The sequence below is a fragment of the Moschus berezovskii genome, chromosome 12, assembly GCF_049115385.1.
Source record: "Moschus berezovskii isolate FMDL1 chromosome 12, NW_MosBer_1.0, whole genome shotgun sequence".
NCBI lineage: Eukaryota > Metazoa > Chordata > Mammalia > Artiodactyla > Moschidae > Moschus > Moschus berezovskii.
In genome coordinates this window covers 9,104,266-9,120,808 of record NC_142471.1, presented here as the reverse complement: position 1 = coordinate 9,120,808, position 16,543 = coordinate 9,104,266, and the positions used below count along the sequence as shown (strand labels likewise).

Genomic DNA, 16,543 nt, shown 5'->3' with positions numbered 1-16,543 from the left:
ACGATAGAATTCAGTATCACACTAACCTCCAAAGCTGACAGAAATACAGTATACTATAAAACAAAAGTTTAGTGGCATGTAAAATTTTAGAGTTATAAAGCCTTACACAGAGAATCACTTAACTCAAGGTTCAAAAGTTAGGACTGAATGACACATTGATTGATTCATCCATTATTTATTTTTACATCCTGTAACATGCACTGACCTACTATAGACTGAGCTGATAGATTTGTTCATGTAAGGGGCTATATTTAGTGCTGCCTACACGGTTCTGACTAAAAGGTCATTTTTAAAAAGCAGTCTTTTACTAAGATTCTATATGGTATCTTTTTCTTTTTTAAATTTATTTGGCTGCACTGGTTCTTACTTGCAGTATGCAGGATCTTTAGTTGCAGCATGAGAGATCTAGTTCCCTGATCAGGGATAGAACTTGGCCCCTGTGCATTGGGAGGGCAGAGTCTTAGCCACTGGGCACCAGGAAATCTCTATACCATATCTTTCTAAGCTGGAGCGATGGAGATCTCACATAGGCTTGTGTTCCTCATGATACAGTTCCAGTTCTCTTGTATGAGAATCATTTGACTGCCTGTTAACAATACAAATTCCTGGACTCCACCTCCAGACTTTCTGGTTTGGAACTTCGGGGAGTCCAGAAATCTGACACCTAACAAGCACCCCAGATAATTCAGATGCATACTAAAGTGATTTTTCACAGTGACAGACATTTGATTTCAGCCATATTAATTCTCACAATGGCCATGTATGCTGTGCATGCTCAGTTGCTTCAGTCATGTCCAACTCTATGTGACCCTATGCAGCCTGCCAGGTCCATGGGATTCTCCAGGCAAGAATACTGGAGTGGATCGCCATGCCCTTCTCCAGGAGATCTTACCAACCCAGGGATCAAACCCACGTCTCGTGTTTCCTGCATTGGCAGGTGGGTTCTCTACCACTAGCACCACCTGGGAAGCCCCTCACAATGGCCAGTGTCATCACTGTCACAAGAGCATTTTTGAAAAGATAGGGCTTTTTATTTCCCAACACAATGTTAACTTGAAATCAAAAAGCAACTTTTCTTACCTGGCCTCCCAAACACTCCTGTGGTCGTACTCTTCTCCCTCCCATCCACCCTCCGGTAAAGAAAAAAGTTTCGCAGAATGGTCACTTTTGCATTTGTGTTATAATTTGGGGGAGGGGATTTAACTTTTGTTTGCTATAACAGGAGACTGCCAAGAGTCTGGGTCAAGCTTGGGTGGGATGAGTGGGACCAGGTAACATCATATCATGCAGACGAGAGAGGTTTTTAGTTTCATTTTAAAACAAACTTAATAGCAAAATAGTCCTGGGTGTTTATTGGAAGGACTGATGCTGAAGCTGAAACTCCAATACTTGGGCCACCTCATGCAAAGAGTTAACTCACTGGAAAAGACTCTGATACTGGGAGGGATTGGGGGCAGGAGGAGAAGGGGACAACAGAGAATGAGATGGCTGGATGGCATCACTGATTCAATGGACATGAGTTTGAGTGAACTCCAGGAGTTGGTGATAGACAGGGAGGCCAGGCGTGCTGTGATTCATGGGGTCGCAAAGAGTTGGACATGACTGAACTGAACTGAACCATCAATCAATCGGCAAAATGAGAAATCATAAAATACAATACATTGGCTTGCTAGTTTGGGGGCAGACATTTTTATTGGGTTGGCCATAAAGTTCGTTTGGGATTTTCTGTTACAGCCTATGGAAAAACCCAAACAAACTTACTGGCCAACCCAACACTTCCAAATTATTTTAGTGATTTCCTCAGTACTTGTTTATTTTCTTCTAACTTTTCCAAACTGAACTACTACATTTCATTAACAAATTGTTCCAACTATCACCCATGTTGAAATTCAAATTACACAAAATTATTAACAATAAAATCAGTCTATTTCTCTTTCACTTTACATTTGCTATATAATTTTTTTTGAACAATTAAACTCAGAGAAAATGGAGGTGATAAAATTTTGATTAAATCAAATATATTTCTGTGCAATTTCCCCTCACTAGGAATAGCAGCTGAAATATCAGAACTCTTTTTCAAGACATTTTTCTCTCAAAATGTGAAGAGCCACATTCCCTCTAGAATCCTCAAGCCAGTAGTTTCTACAAGATATAGGAATTCATGAAATAAAGTGAACCCCAACCTTAAATGAGTCCTGAGTTTAGTGCCTAAAGACTCTCACAGAGAACCCATAACAGACACTTGGCATAGTGAACCGCCTGAAATCTCTAAAATCAGGGGAGGCAGAAGCTACACATTTATTCCCAAGAAAACAAGTATTATAACATGTTCTACCTCAAAAATATGCTGATCACTGAAATTACACTAGATGCCTACAGTTGATTTATGGTAAGAAGCACAAAATTCAGACCCATTTTTGTTTAGACCATGTTGAGGAACAGTGTTATAGTGTCCATGGGGAAACTAGGAATATACTAGAATTAGGATGAAGATTTTGTGAAACATGCTTCTTTTCTTAAGAAAATATATTTTGAGGACTTTTTAATCATATGGAAATGGTTTAAGCTAATTACAAATGACTCCTCTATTAAATATAGTAGCCCCCTAGAATTCACTTACGTGTCAGAGTCTGAATCTGTACTTAATATAATTCAATTACATTTACTTTTAATCTATAAATTAGCCTCTTCACTAATTTATGTGGGCTTTGTGTTCCTAAAAACAACAAGAAAATTACCATAATCATTTAATACTGACACTGGCTCCATTATGGTATCTATAACAAAATACTGCAGACATTAAACTGTTGTATTATCAAATGCAAATGTTGGAGTAAGTTTTCAAACTTCTGGACATGGTTCATTACATTTAAAATCATGTATTTCTTGGACAAAAATTATGTGCTTAATAATGCTCTTCCACTCCATGAATAAAGACAGAGGAAAGGTCTGGAGTATGGTTTTTAACAGTCACGTTACTTGTCAACTCACCACCATTTTAACTGAGGTTTTGTAAAACTTAAATTATTGAAGAAACAGTTACATACAGTTACTGTATTATCAGGCTGCTAAGCAACAATCTTTTTCTCTTAAAACAGGAAATCACATTCAAGATGATTAAAAAAAAAAAGATCTCAGATGGATCAAACCAAGGCAATGCATTCCCTGAGTCGCTGTGGCTCGGTCTGTGCTTAAAACAGTGGTTCCACTCTCACCTCTGCTATGAGAGCTTTTCACGGTCCTCAACCCTGGTTGATCACAGTTCTCTTGCCAGACTCCTCTCCACCCTGTCTGAAGCTCCTGGGTGCCAGGCGCTATTCTTGTGTTTGATTCTCACGAGCACCCGGGGAGGTGGGATCTACCCTGTCCTAAGCTGTGAAGTCGCCTGCTGAGTCCTCTCAGAGCTGGCGAGGTTTGTCAGCCGGTTCTCTCCTACACGTCCCTTTGGAGGGTACGCCACATTCTTGAAACTTCTTAGGCAGGCTCTCAAAGGGAGGTCTGAGACCCACTCACTCAGGTATGCATTAAAACACAGGTTTCAGTCCTAACCTCCCATGTGTCTCACCCTCCCCTACCACACGACCATGTGTAAAATAGACAGTGGGGAAGCTGCAGGATAGCACAGGGAACTCAGCTCAGTGCTTTGTGATGACCTTGATGGCTGGGATTGCGGTGGTTTGGGAGGGAGGTTCAAGAGGGAGAGGATGTATGTATACATACAGCTGATTTGATTCACTGTACAGCAGAAACTAATCCAACATTGTAAAGCAATTATCCTTCAATTAAAAAAACAACAAACAAGTGAAAAACAAAAAACCCTACAGGTTTCTGGGCCTGATCCTAGACCCACCAGATGATTGATTTTGGAGAAGCAGGGCCCAGAATCTGCATTTTAAACTAGCTCCCCAGATAATTCTTCACTGCACCCTCTCTGAAGTCCAGTGAATACTACCCAAGACAGTTTGCTATCTACGCTGGTGTCTGGGCTGGCACCTCTCACTTTCTTGCTGAACTAGACAGTCACAGGGTGGGGAATTCAGGATGCTGAGAAGTCATTCAGGAGAAGAGGAAGGGAAAGGAAACATGCAGGAAGCCAGCCTCCCCTAGAACAACCAGGAATTGGGCTCAAAGTTGGCCTTCAGGGTCTTTTCCCTATACTACTGCCATTCCTGGGTGAAACTGTGTGATGTCAGTTCAGGAAGCAGGGAGAGGAGTCTGGTGAGTAGAGAATGAGAGAAGGGGACTCAGCAGAACCACAGACTTGACCACAGATGGGCCCCGGCAGGGAGCTCCCTTCCAACCTGCAGTCTGGCGGTCCTGTGATACCCATCGCCACAAGGAGGCTGGGGAAACCCACAGCAGGCTGTGCTGGGAAGTCTTCTCTCTCCAGGAAGCTGGGGAGGCCCTGCCAACTCTGAGGCTGGTCAGATCTGCTTGCTCCCCACCCCACCCCTTCACCCTGGGTTGTCAGCAGAACATAAGGTAAGTGCTCCGGGGTGATGGCCACCAGCTCGTTCTCCTCACTGGACACAGCCTTGCAGACTATAGCCTTGGACAGGCTCAGGCTCCTTTTAGATGTGTCTGCACCACATCTGAGATGTTAATCTGTGGATCATGAAAGAAAGCTCTTTTTGCTTTGGGACCTGACAAGCATCCCCTTCCCCTTGTCTGGCAATGGAACCTGTGGTTTGAGTAGAACCGTCTCCATGCCCTCCACACCCACCCTCTAACCTCAAGACTCAGACCTGGTCAGCCCTCCATCCTCCTGAGGACCACAGTCAATATGATCGCCACATGACGAAACTGCTCCTGTCACAACTGCCCCTAAAACTGAGCCACGTGTGCTGGGGGAAAGGCTCCCTCTTGTTCCACTGTCGTAAGCAGCACCAGGTGAAGCTGGAGGTGGCAGAGGCAGAGACCATCTTCCCCACCACGTGGGGAAAACTGGCTCGAGAACTGAGTCAACACAGAAGACTGAGCCATGAGAGTCAGAGAGAGGTCGGGGGAGAGCAGAGAAGAAGAAGAAGAGGAGGAAAAGAGAGAGGGAGAGGGCGAGAGCCTGAGACAACATTTTAAATGTTGGATTTAACAGACTCAAAGACTCCAAACCACCAGATCCTTCCCCTCCCCGTTTTTGTTTTTATTGGTTTGGGGCCATACCATGCAGCATGCAGGACCTCAGTTCCCCGACCAGGGATCAAACCTCTGTCCCCTGCATTGGAAGTTCAGGGTCTTAACCAATGGACTGCCAGGGAAGTCCCTGCCCCCCGCCCCTTATTTAAACTAATTTGAGTTATATTTCTGTCACTTGCAACCCACAGTCCTGGGTGTCTTCATTTTAAGCATGCTAAAAACACCATAGGAACTTGATGTATCATTTGATCTAAAATCATTTCTATATTTTAATAAGAAAATTCATACTACAGATGATCAAATCAGGCACTAAATTATCTGTATGTCTCTGTTCTACAGTTTTAACAAATGAAAAATTACTCTGACTAGTGCTTTGTTCAGGACAGGAGAATAATCACAAGCAGAAGTTGTTGCATTAACTGTACATACCTTTAGGGAGTCCTGTGTCTTGAATGGGATACTTGTCTGACTGTAGAAAACCAACAAAAGGGGAAAGTTATTTTTTTAAACACCATAGTCAATTGTAAGATCAAAGTGAAAAGAAAGCTTTGTCTTGGGAAAATCATGATTTTCATTTAAAACCTTGCAAGTTTTTAGCCTTGAATTTATCCATAGGCCTGACCCATGGCTTGTTTTTATTCTCAATTTTATACAGATGAAATCAAATTTGATGAGACGTCAATGATGGAACATGAAACAGAATAAGCCTTCAGCTCTGACCACTAAACCAAACTTCCTCTCTTGTCTGCAGTGTTATTTTACTTCTTGCAGCTCAAAATTGAGGGACTGTCATGTATTTTCTCACCATTTGTGTGACATGCATTTGGGTCAATAAGCATGTATTCTGGGCAGCTCTCACAACTGGAGAGCTCTGTCCTGGGTTGACAGGACTGAAAAGGTAACTATCCCGTAAACTGCATGAAGATCAGTCACCTATCATGCACAATTACGCACAGTTCCTCAATGCTTTCATTGAGGGCAGTACGGTCACAGGGAATTCAAAATAGCCAGTGCTCTTGCAATCAAGTATTTCTTTGTTGGTACTGATAAATATGCAGGTATCTAAGCTTCTGGAAACTTCTACTTCAGATTACACAATGTAGTTGTTTTCCGAAGATTTCTATGAGAGAAGCTTGAATGTGCCCAATGTCCCTAGCCTGCCTCTGACCCTGTCTCAGCTCCACCATCATCTCCTCTGGGCCTTTGGGTCCATGGCTCTCCAGCTTAAACAAAGCTGCACCTCCCAACTCTCCTGTAGGTCTCACCACTGTCTTCCTTGGGCAGAGGAGGAAAAGAAACAAATGCAGAACCAGGGATTCTTTTTTTAAGGAAAAAACCCCTGAGTTTATTAACATTATTAAGCTTTAAAATTAACATGACTTCCTTAACATAGTCCAATACTCTATGGATGTTCGAGTTTACATGGTTGTCATCTATGTATTTAATTTTGCTTATTGATCAGGAGTTAAAGGAAGGCTGACATGCAGTCATCACTCAGTATTCTTGAGGGGCTGATTGTAAGACCTTCCATGGACACCAAACTTTGGATGCCCAAGTGGAATTTTAGTTCCCGGACCAGGGATGGAGCCTGTGCCCCTTGCATTGGGACCATGTAGTCTTAACCACTGGACCACCAGAGAAGTCCTATGCCATTTTAAGGAAGGGACTTGGGCATCCAGGGATTGTGTTTTAAATGCCTTTCCTTGGAGTTTCTTTGGAGCAGAAGCCTCCAACCTCTTTCCACAAAAGAAATTAATCTTCTTTATGTTATCAATTCAACCTTTGGAGGGCCTGGGGTCTGAGGTCAGACACACTGGTGGTCAAGCATGTCTACACAACTGAGCCCCAAGAACACTGTGGACACCAAAGGCAGGATGAGCTTCCCTGGTTGTCAGTACTCTGTATCATCACACACCATTACTGAGACCAGTAAACACTGTCCACACAGCTGAGAGGGTAACTGAAAGTCACCTGCTTACAAATCCCCTGGGTCCTGACCTATGCTCATCCTCCTCTGGCTGACTTTAATCTGAATCCTTTTGCTATAATACACCATAATCTTGAGTGGGGAGAAAATAAACACCAATCAGAAAGAACTTAAAAGTCAAATACTCTTCCCCCAGACTAAATCCTTCCCCATACTCTGCCCCCTACGACGTGGAGAATACACCTGTCCTGTAGTACTTCTCAGACCCTTTTCAAAGTATTTGTCTCAGACTGTGAGTGTTTCAAGAGAAGGGACCATCCCAAGCTTCTGACTAAGTTCAGTCTACAAGAACGAACAAGTGTGGGTTTCCTGGACAGATTGACAGCTGAGCGGGCCTAGAGGATGCCCAGGACTCAGCATGGCCATTGCAGATGGTGGACGTAGAGGATCAAGGCCAGGTGGTTGGAAGACTGGTCGGCCTGCAGCAGAGACGATGCTGAGGGTGGAAAAGGAAGACACAGTTGGATATGAAATAATGGAGCCGGTTTCCATGGAAGACCCTGGAAGTGAGGTGAAGGGACCGAGGTACCATTCTAGGATCTCAGGAAGCTTGACTCACCAAACACTGCTGCCTGCTTGGTGCCCACCTCTGCATACGAGAACATGGTCGGCACAGCCTTGCAGAAAGCCAGGCAAGCAAATCATCCCCACACAAAAGCATGAAAAGTAGAGAAGACAACAGCTGAAGGCCCCAGGATAAGGCATAGAAGGCTTTCCAGGTAAGGAATGCTTGAGTTGAGTGGCAGGGTGCATAGGAGCTCACTCGGTGAGGAAGCAGGCAAGGGCCAGCATGAGGGGTATCCCAGGATGGCAAGAGGACGTGGGGCATCTGAGAAGCAGCAAATAGCTACACATGACGGGACGCTGAGACAAGAGGCCCTCATGTGCCATGTCAAGGACTATAAATTTAATCCTGAAAGCAGTGGGAATGTTATGGTTGAAATCTGCGCACACCCCAAACACATCAAAGTCCTAACCCCTAGTCCCTCAGACTGTGGCCTTATTGGAAATAGAGTCAGTGGAGACAGAATTAGTTAAGATGAGGTCACACTGGTGTAGGGTGGGCCCTTCATCTAACAGGACAGACATTCTTGTAAGAAGAGAAGAGACAGACACACAGGGAGAAGATGGCCACATGCCACTGAAGGAAGAGAGCGGAGGGGAGCAGCTACAAGCCCAGGGACACCACGAACTGCCGACCACAGCCAGAAGCCAGAAGACACAAGGCAGGATCCTTCCCTACAGGTTTCAGAGGGAGCACAGCCCTTGATTTTTAGTCCATTTGCAGGACCTTGTCAGGCAGCCCCAACAAACAAATACAGCGAAGCTGCAGTAAAGGCAATTTGTCCTGGAGTCATAGAGGAGTGAGGAGAGGCAGCCAGGACTCAAGGTGAGCCATGAGGAGGGGGCCCCCAAGGAAGGCAGACCCTGCTGTCAGGGGATCGAGTGGACAGCAAGGCAGTCACAGTGTGAAGGGTGAATTAAGTAACCCTTTTGCAGGGGTCCCCAACCTCTGGGACCTGATGCCTGATGATCTGAAGTGGAGCTGATGTAATAATAACAGAAATAAAGTGCACAATAAATATAATGCACTTGAATCATCCCCAAACCATCCATCCCCACCTGGTCCGTGGAAAATGTGTCTGCAATGAAACCTATCCCTGATGCCAAAAAAGTTGGGGACCGCTGCTCTATAGAACCCATGGCTTTAGTAACAGGCTACACCTGAGAGGATCATAAGACCTGGCCACAGGGTCACTGTGTACTCTGCTTTTACAGGAGCTGGAATTTTTTCATAATTGCAGTGTCTCAAAGTTTGATTCCCTACTCTGTCCATACTTATTAAACTGTGCTGTAGTTGTAATATAAAGCCATGAAAACAAACATTTCTGGTTTCAAAGACATTAAGGTGCTTTGTGAATCACCCTTTTTTTTTGGCTGTGCTGGGTCTTAGTCGAGGAGTGCAAGCTCTAGGTCCCTGATCAGGGGTTGAACCCAGGCCCTGAGCATTGGGAGCATGGAGTCTGAGCCACTGGACCACCAGGGAAGTCTCCACCAAAGACTTAAAGACACTGAACTGAAATATCTTGAGAGTATTTTACGTCATTCTAACTAAATTAATACAAATTCTTCATGACTCAACAGATCACATCCTCCATATACTTGGAAAAACAGGAATGTATTTCACACTGCCTGCATGGTAACACACGCGATGCTGTCAAAGACATTTATTTGGTCATAAGTAAGAGGCAGTATCGAGTAGGGGAGCAGGGCTTCAGTCTGGCTGACTTTCTACAAATCAGCTAATTGCCATATCCTCATCTACAGTAGAATAATAAAACCTTTTATCACAGTAGACACACCACGGAGTGGTTACGGGATGGTGGGGCAGGGATCTGAAGCCAGCTGATGGATTCGATCCCACCTGGCCTGCTTCCAAGTTTGGCAACTTGCCTCACTCCTTGTGTCTCAGTTTTTCATCTATGAAGCAGGGAGCGCCTACTTTCAGGACTGTTTCAGGGGTAAAAGTGGTAATTGACAATGTATGCCCACCTACATATGGGCAGCCCTCCACTACTGTAAGGTGTTCATATTTTTTCTTTCAATCTCAAGATATATATTTTGATTTCTGAAGAAGGGGGTCATTACAAATAGATAGTATTAAAATTAGACAAACAGAGACTTCTATGCTGGTCCAGTGGTTAAGAACTCGCCTTCCAATGTAGGGGATACAGGTTCCATCCCTGGTGAGGGAACTAAGATTCCACATGCCACATGGTGTGGCCAAAAACAATAATCATAAATTTAAAATAAATAAAAATACATATTTAAAAAGACAAGTAGATGAAGACCTCACATAATCTAAGAAGAACACTCCTGACATGTGCAAAACAAAAACAGAGTCTAACACCAATAACAAAGGGGGAAAGAAACCAAAGTCATCACCACTGACGTAAAATGCGTGACCTACCGTACTAAGGGATACAGTGCTAGGGTCTGTGTCTTCCACTGGTTCCTTTGCCAAATGATCTGTAAACAAAACACAAGGAGAGAATTTTCTTCAACTTAAAGGCACAAATGTATCCTTTGATAACTGTCTTCATATAAATGCAAGCCACCCCTGTCAGTCTGGAGAAAAACTTACTTTCGATCATTAGTAGAGACAAAATAAGAAAGAATGGGTTCAGTCTGCATCAAGAAAGTGATTAAGACCAACTACATTAAAAAAAAAAATATATATATATATATATATATTTGTACTTCCCTGGTGGTTCAGTGGTGAAGAGTCCATCTGCCAATGCAGAGAACACAGGTTTGATCCCTGGTCCTGGAAGATCTCACATGCCGCAGGGCAACTAAGCTTGTGAGCCACAACTGCTGAGCCCACATGCCCTAGAGCCTATGCTCTACAACAAGAGAGGCCATCGCAATGAGAAGGCTGGACACTGCAACTAGAGAGTATCCACTGCTTGCGACAGTCCACTGTATCCACTGAAAGCCCACCAGCAGCAATGAAGATCCAGCACAGCCAAAAATAAATAATATTTAAAGAAACATATTTTGTATTTTGTAACACTTTACTTATAAACGTCTATAAACACTCAGAGGTACAGTTCAGTTCAGTTCAGTTCAGTCGCTCAGTCGTGTCTGACTCTTTGCAACCCCATGAATCACAGCACGCCAGGCCTCCCTGTCCATCACCAACTCCCGGAGTTCACTCAAACTCATGTCCATTGAGTCGGTGATGCCATCCAGCCATCTCATTCTCTGTAGTCCCCGTCGCCTCTCGCCCCCAATCCCTCCCAGCATCAGAGTCTTTTCCAGTGAGTCAACTCGTCGCATGAGGTGGCCAAAGTATTGCAGTTTCAGCTTCAGCATCAGTCGGTACAAATAACCACAAATGATGCAAACATGGTATTAATTAATGACTCTTTTACACTGGATTTTGAGACAGACTGGGACCTGGGACTCTTTACTGCAGTGCCCATACCTGACTAATATCTCCTTGAGCAAGAGATACGAAGGAACTATAAGGGGCTGAAACTGTGTGCATGTGTAGCTGGGGCAATTATGAACAGCATACAACAAGGAACACAAAAACGGCACAAACAACTGCCGTTTCTGAGGCGCTGGGAACAAAGGCAGGGAACTGCAGATGATCCCTGCACACAGCACCACCATGCGGGTGGGCAGATCACTCAAGCCAGCCCTCTAGTCCCCACCCTCGCCCCACTTAAGGAACTAGCCTGCCCTCTGTAGAGAGCAAGGGCACCTGTTTTCTTATTTTCACTCAAAGTAAAGCCTTGCCTGAATTCCTAATCTGGTCTCTTATCAGTTTCTATTGATCAAAAGACAGGGAAGCCTTGCATGCTGCAGTCCATGGGGTCCCAAAGACTCCCAGCACAACTGAGTGACTGAATAATAACAATTGATTAAAGAGTCCAAGGACCCAGGTCAGCAACGATTTGATTATAACTTTGAGAAAGAAAATTAGAGAGAAAAAAAAAGCTCCCCCTTTACTAGACACTTTAGGAAACATCTGCTGGAAAACTATCTTGCTCAATAACCATATCTGAGAGGGATCCTCAGTATTTGTGCAGTCAACACACAGACTGCAAAGCCCTAAGTGGCAGCCGTAGACCAGTCAAGACTCAGCTTTCATTTTTCTCCCAAATCATCACGAAGTACATAATGTGGCCCAGGTCCTAGGTCCTGGGAATGCCTTGAGGCATCCAAACAAACAGGACAGGACAACCTGTGGAGGTGTGTTCCTTCTCCCTAGATGTCCTTCATTGACCATGTGTCTGGACTTTTCACATTCTTTTCCCTGTGGGTGTTGACAACGCCCAAAGGAAAAGTCATGTGAAGGGAACATCTCTTTATCTGTTTTATGATAGGCCACAGTCAATGAAGAGATTAAAGGAGGTGGCCCAGAGGAGTAGGTGCAGACGGAGAGAGCTTTTGCCAGTGTCCGCCCATGGAGCAGGGGACAGATACCTGCAACTCCACAAGTAGGGACTGTGCCCTTGTCCCTGGCAGAGCCCACAAGTGGCAAGATCACATCACGGAATGCACAGAAGGGGCTAGCCCCTGGGTCCCAGGGTTCCCAGCCCAGCAAAGAAATCCCATGATGTGGGTCTGGCACAGAAACAGAGGGCTCCCGGATCTCAGAGTCTTCTCAGGCTTGGGCCCCGATGCACAAAAAATTCAAGGCCCCTCCTTTTCCAAGCGCCATATCATCCTCTTAGACTCCTGTGTCACAGTAAGGAAGGAGCCCAGTTCAGACTGATACGGAATTTCCTGCCAGCCCAGCAGATGACAGACTCACACTTGAGTTTAAATCGATCTAAGGACAATAAGAACAAACTGTGTTGCTAACTCCATTCCGAGTTTACAGAACTCCTGCTGCCCAAATAACAGACAATCATAATACAGAGCACATGGTGTGAAGACAGTAGAAATGAAGAATGCCATGGAAACACGTGGGAGGAACACAAGCCTGACCTGGGGTGCATGGTGGAGAGAGAAGAGCCTGCACAGGAAGTGATTCCAGAGTCTGGAAGGCTGAGCTGAAGCTAGCCAGGAGAAGTAGTCAGGGAGGGGAAAGCAATCTAGATAGAGGGAACAGCACAGGCGAAGGCTTAGAGATGAAAAAGAACATGACACGTTAGTGGACTTCAACTCGGTCTAGCCAGACACTTGCATTTGGTTTTTCAGTTTTGTTTTCCCATCCTTCTCATGTTCTGGCTCTTGGATAGGGAGTGGGTAGTAGAAGACACACAGAGGAGCCTCAAGTGCCTTCTTGCCTCCTCCAATCACAGCCTAGTCTCAACCATTTCGTTTTCCCTAAAGTGTATCTGAATGACCTTTTTTTTTTTTGGCTGAGTGGCTTGTGGGATCTTAGTTCCCTGATCAGAGATCAAACCCGTGCCCCCTGCAGTGGAAGCACAGAGTCTCAGCCACTGGATGGCCAGGGAAGTCCTTGGATGATAATACTTTAAATGATTATCTCCACCGCGGGTGTGGAATTTTAGCAGGAATCCTTTGCAGGTATCCTATGACATGTAGGGCTTCTTTCCTATAGAGACATTAATGTGAGAGGAAGTAAAGGGAAAAAAATAAAGAAGAAAATGGAGGAGACAGCTGGGAAAGGGCAGAAATACCTTCAAAGCAGCAGTGAGGAAGCAAGTAGAACAGTTAAAGGGAAGGCGCACAGAGCTTGGGGAGAAGAAGGCTTGGGTCTCACCACCACACCACTGAGACCTAGTGGTCTGAGTAACGCCGTGACCCTGGAGGACTCACATAATTGTTCTCAGCCTCAGGCTCTTCCCCTGTAACACGAGGGGGTCCGGGTGGCCAGTTTCCACACCCAGCTGATCAGTGTTACTCTGGTCCAGGTTTGAGAATGACTCCCCCTGAGAATCTGCGCCCCATAGGGTGATGGGGTGAACAGGAAGATACGGGCTGCCAACAAGTGTTTGGAGGCCGAAAAGGCTCTTGTTTTGGTCTGAAATCTCTGAGAATAAATGAAATTTAAGATGAGAAGGGCAAGGAGAATTTAATTTTGTTGTTGTTGTTTTTGGACACACAACAGCAGAGCGAGAGGGCAATCCAGCAAGGCAACGGGTTTCAGTTCCGTTCGTTCAGTCGCTCAGTCGTGCCCGACTCTGCGACCCCATGAACCACAGCACGCCGGGCCTCCCTGTCCATCACCAACTCCCGGAGTCCACCCAAACCCATGTCCATTGCGTCGGTGATGCCATCCAGCCATCTCATCCTCTCTTGTCCCCTTCTCTTGCCCTCAATCTTTCCCAACATCAGGGTCTTTTCCAATGAGTCAACTCTTCCCATGAGGTGGCCAAAGTAATGGAATTTCAGCTTCAACATCAGTCCTTCCAATGAACACTCAGGACTGATCTCCTTTAGGATGGACTGGTTGGATCACCTTGCAGTCCAAGGGACTCTCAAGAGTCTTCTCCAACACCATAGTTCAAAAGCATCAATTCTTCGGTGCTCAGCTTTCTTTACAGTCCAACTCTCACATCCATACATGACCACGGAAAAACCATAGCCTTGACTAGCGGACCTTTGTTGGCAAAGTAATGTCTCTGCTTTTTAATATGCTGTCTAGGTTGCTCATAACTTTCCTTCCAAGGAGCAAGCAACTTTTAATTTCATGGCTGAAGTCACCATCTGCAGTGATTTTGGAGGCCAAAAAAATAAAGTCAGCCACTGTTTCCCCATCTATTTGCCATGAAGTGATGGGACCAGATGCCACGATCTTAGTTTTCTGAATGTTGAGTTGGCTTAAAGCCAACTTTTCACTATCCTCTTTCACTTTCATCAAGAGGTTCTTTAGTTCTTCTTCGCTTTCTGCCATAAGGGTGGTGTCATCTGCATATCTAAAGTTATTGATATTTCTCCCAGCAATCTTGATTATAGCTTGTGCTTCACTGAGCCCAGCATTTCTCATGATGTGCTCTGCATATAAGTTAAATAAGCAGGGTGACAATATACAGCCTTGACATACTCCTTTTCCTATTTGGAACCAGTCTGTTGTTCCATGTCCGGTTCTAACTGTTGCTTCCTGACCTGCATACAGGTTTCTCAAGAGGCAGATCAAGTGGTCTGGTATTCCCATCTCTTTCAGAATTTTCCACAATTTACTGTGATCCACACAGTCAAAGGCTTTGGCACAGTCAGTAAAGCAGAAATAAATGTTTTTCTGGAACTCTCTAGCTTTTTCAATGATCCAGCGGATGTTGGCAATTTGATCTCTTGTTCCTCTGCCTTTTCTAACATCAGCTTGAACATCTGGAAGTTCACAGTTCACATATTACTGAAGCTTGGCTTGGAGAATTTTGAGCATTACTTTGCTAGAGTGTGAGATGAGTGCAATTGTGTGGTAATTCGAGCTTCTTTGGCATTGCCTTTCTTTGGGTTTGGAATGAAAACTGACCTTTTCCAGTCAGGTGGCGACTGCTGAGTTTTCCAAATTTGCTAACATATTGAGTGCAGACTTTCACAGCATCATCTTTCAGGATCTGAAATAGCTCAGCTGGAATTCCATTACCTTTACTAGCTTTGTTCATAGTGATGCTTCCTAAGGCCCACTTGAAGTCACACTCCAGGATGTCTGGCTCTAGGTGAGTGATCACACCATTGTGATTATCTGGGTCATGAAGATCTTTTTTGTACAGTTCTTCTGTGTATTCTTGCCACCTCTTCTTAGTATCTTCTACTTCTGTTAGGTCCATACCATTTCTGTCCTTTATTGAGCCCATGTTTGCATGAAATGTTCCCTTGGTATCTCTAATTTTCTTGAAGAGATCTCTAGTCTTTCCTATTCTATTATTTTCCTCTATTTCTTTGCACTGATCACTGAGGAAGTCTTTCTTATCTCTCCTTGCTATTCTTTGGAACTCTGCATTCAAATGGGTATATCTTTCCTTTCCTCCTTTGCCTTTTGTTTCTCTTCTTTCACAGCTATTTGTAAGGCCTCCCCAGACAGCCATTTTGCTTTTTTGCAATTTTTTTCTTGGGGATGGTCTTGATCCCTGTCCCCTGTACAATGTCACAAACCTCCGTCCATAGTTCATCAAGCACTCTATCAGATCTAGTCCCTTAAATCTATCTCTCACTTCCACTGTATGATCACAAGGGATTTGATTTAGGTCATACCTGAATGGCCTAGTGGTTTTCCCCCACTTTCTTCAATTTAAGTCTGAATTTGGCAATAAAGTTCATGATCTGAGCCACAGTCAGCTCCTGGTCTTGTTTTTGCTGACTGTATAGAGCGTCTCCATCTTTGGCTGCAAAGAATATAATCAATCTGATTTTGGGGTTGACCATCTGGTGATGTCCATGTGTAGTCTTCTCTTGTGTTGTTGGAAGAGGGTGTTTGCTATGACCAGTGTGTTCTCTTGGCAAAACTCTGTTAGCCTTTGCCTACTTCATTCTGTGCTCCAAGGCCAAATTTGCCTGTTACCCCAGGTGTTTCCTGACTACCTACTTTTGCATTCCAGTCCCCTATAATGAAAAGGACATCTTTTTGGGGTGTTGGTTCTAAAAGATCTTGTAGGTCTTCACAGAACCGTTCAACTTCAGCTTCTTCAGTGTTACTGGTTGGGGCATAGGCTTGGATTACTCTAACATTGAATGGCTTGCCTTGGAAACGAACAGAGATCATCCTGTCATTTTTGAGATTGCACCCAAGTACGGCATTTTGGACTCTTTTGTTGACCATGATGGCTACTCCATTTCTTCTAAGTGATCCCTGCCCACAGTAGTAGATATAATGGTCATCTGACTTAAATTCACCCATTCCAGTCCATTTTAGTTTGCTGAATGTTGGATGTTCACTCTTGCCATCTCCTGTTTGACCACTTCCAATTTGCCTTGATTCATGGACCTAACATTCCA

General features: G+C 44.5%; 1 protein-coding gene across 2 annotated transcripts in view; it reads right to left on the bottom strand.

Moving 5' to 3' along the window:
* Positions 1 to 16,543, bottom strand: part of EDARADD (EDAR associated via death domain) — an 83,046-nt gene that overhangs the window by 56,707 nt on the left and 9,796 nt on the right. For both annotated transcript variants that reach the window (XM_088841872.1, XM_055425753.2), the window contains exons 2-3: positions 10,092 to 10,150; positions 5,563 to 5,602 (exon numbers count right to left, since the gene is read on the bottom strand). In XM_088841872.1, coding sequence (XP_088697998.1) covers positions 5,563 to 5,602; positions 10,092 to 10,150 — 99 coding nt within the window. The remainder of the gene's footprint in view (positions 1 to 5,562; positions 5,603 to 10,091; positions 10,151 to 16,543) is intronic.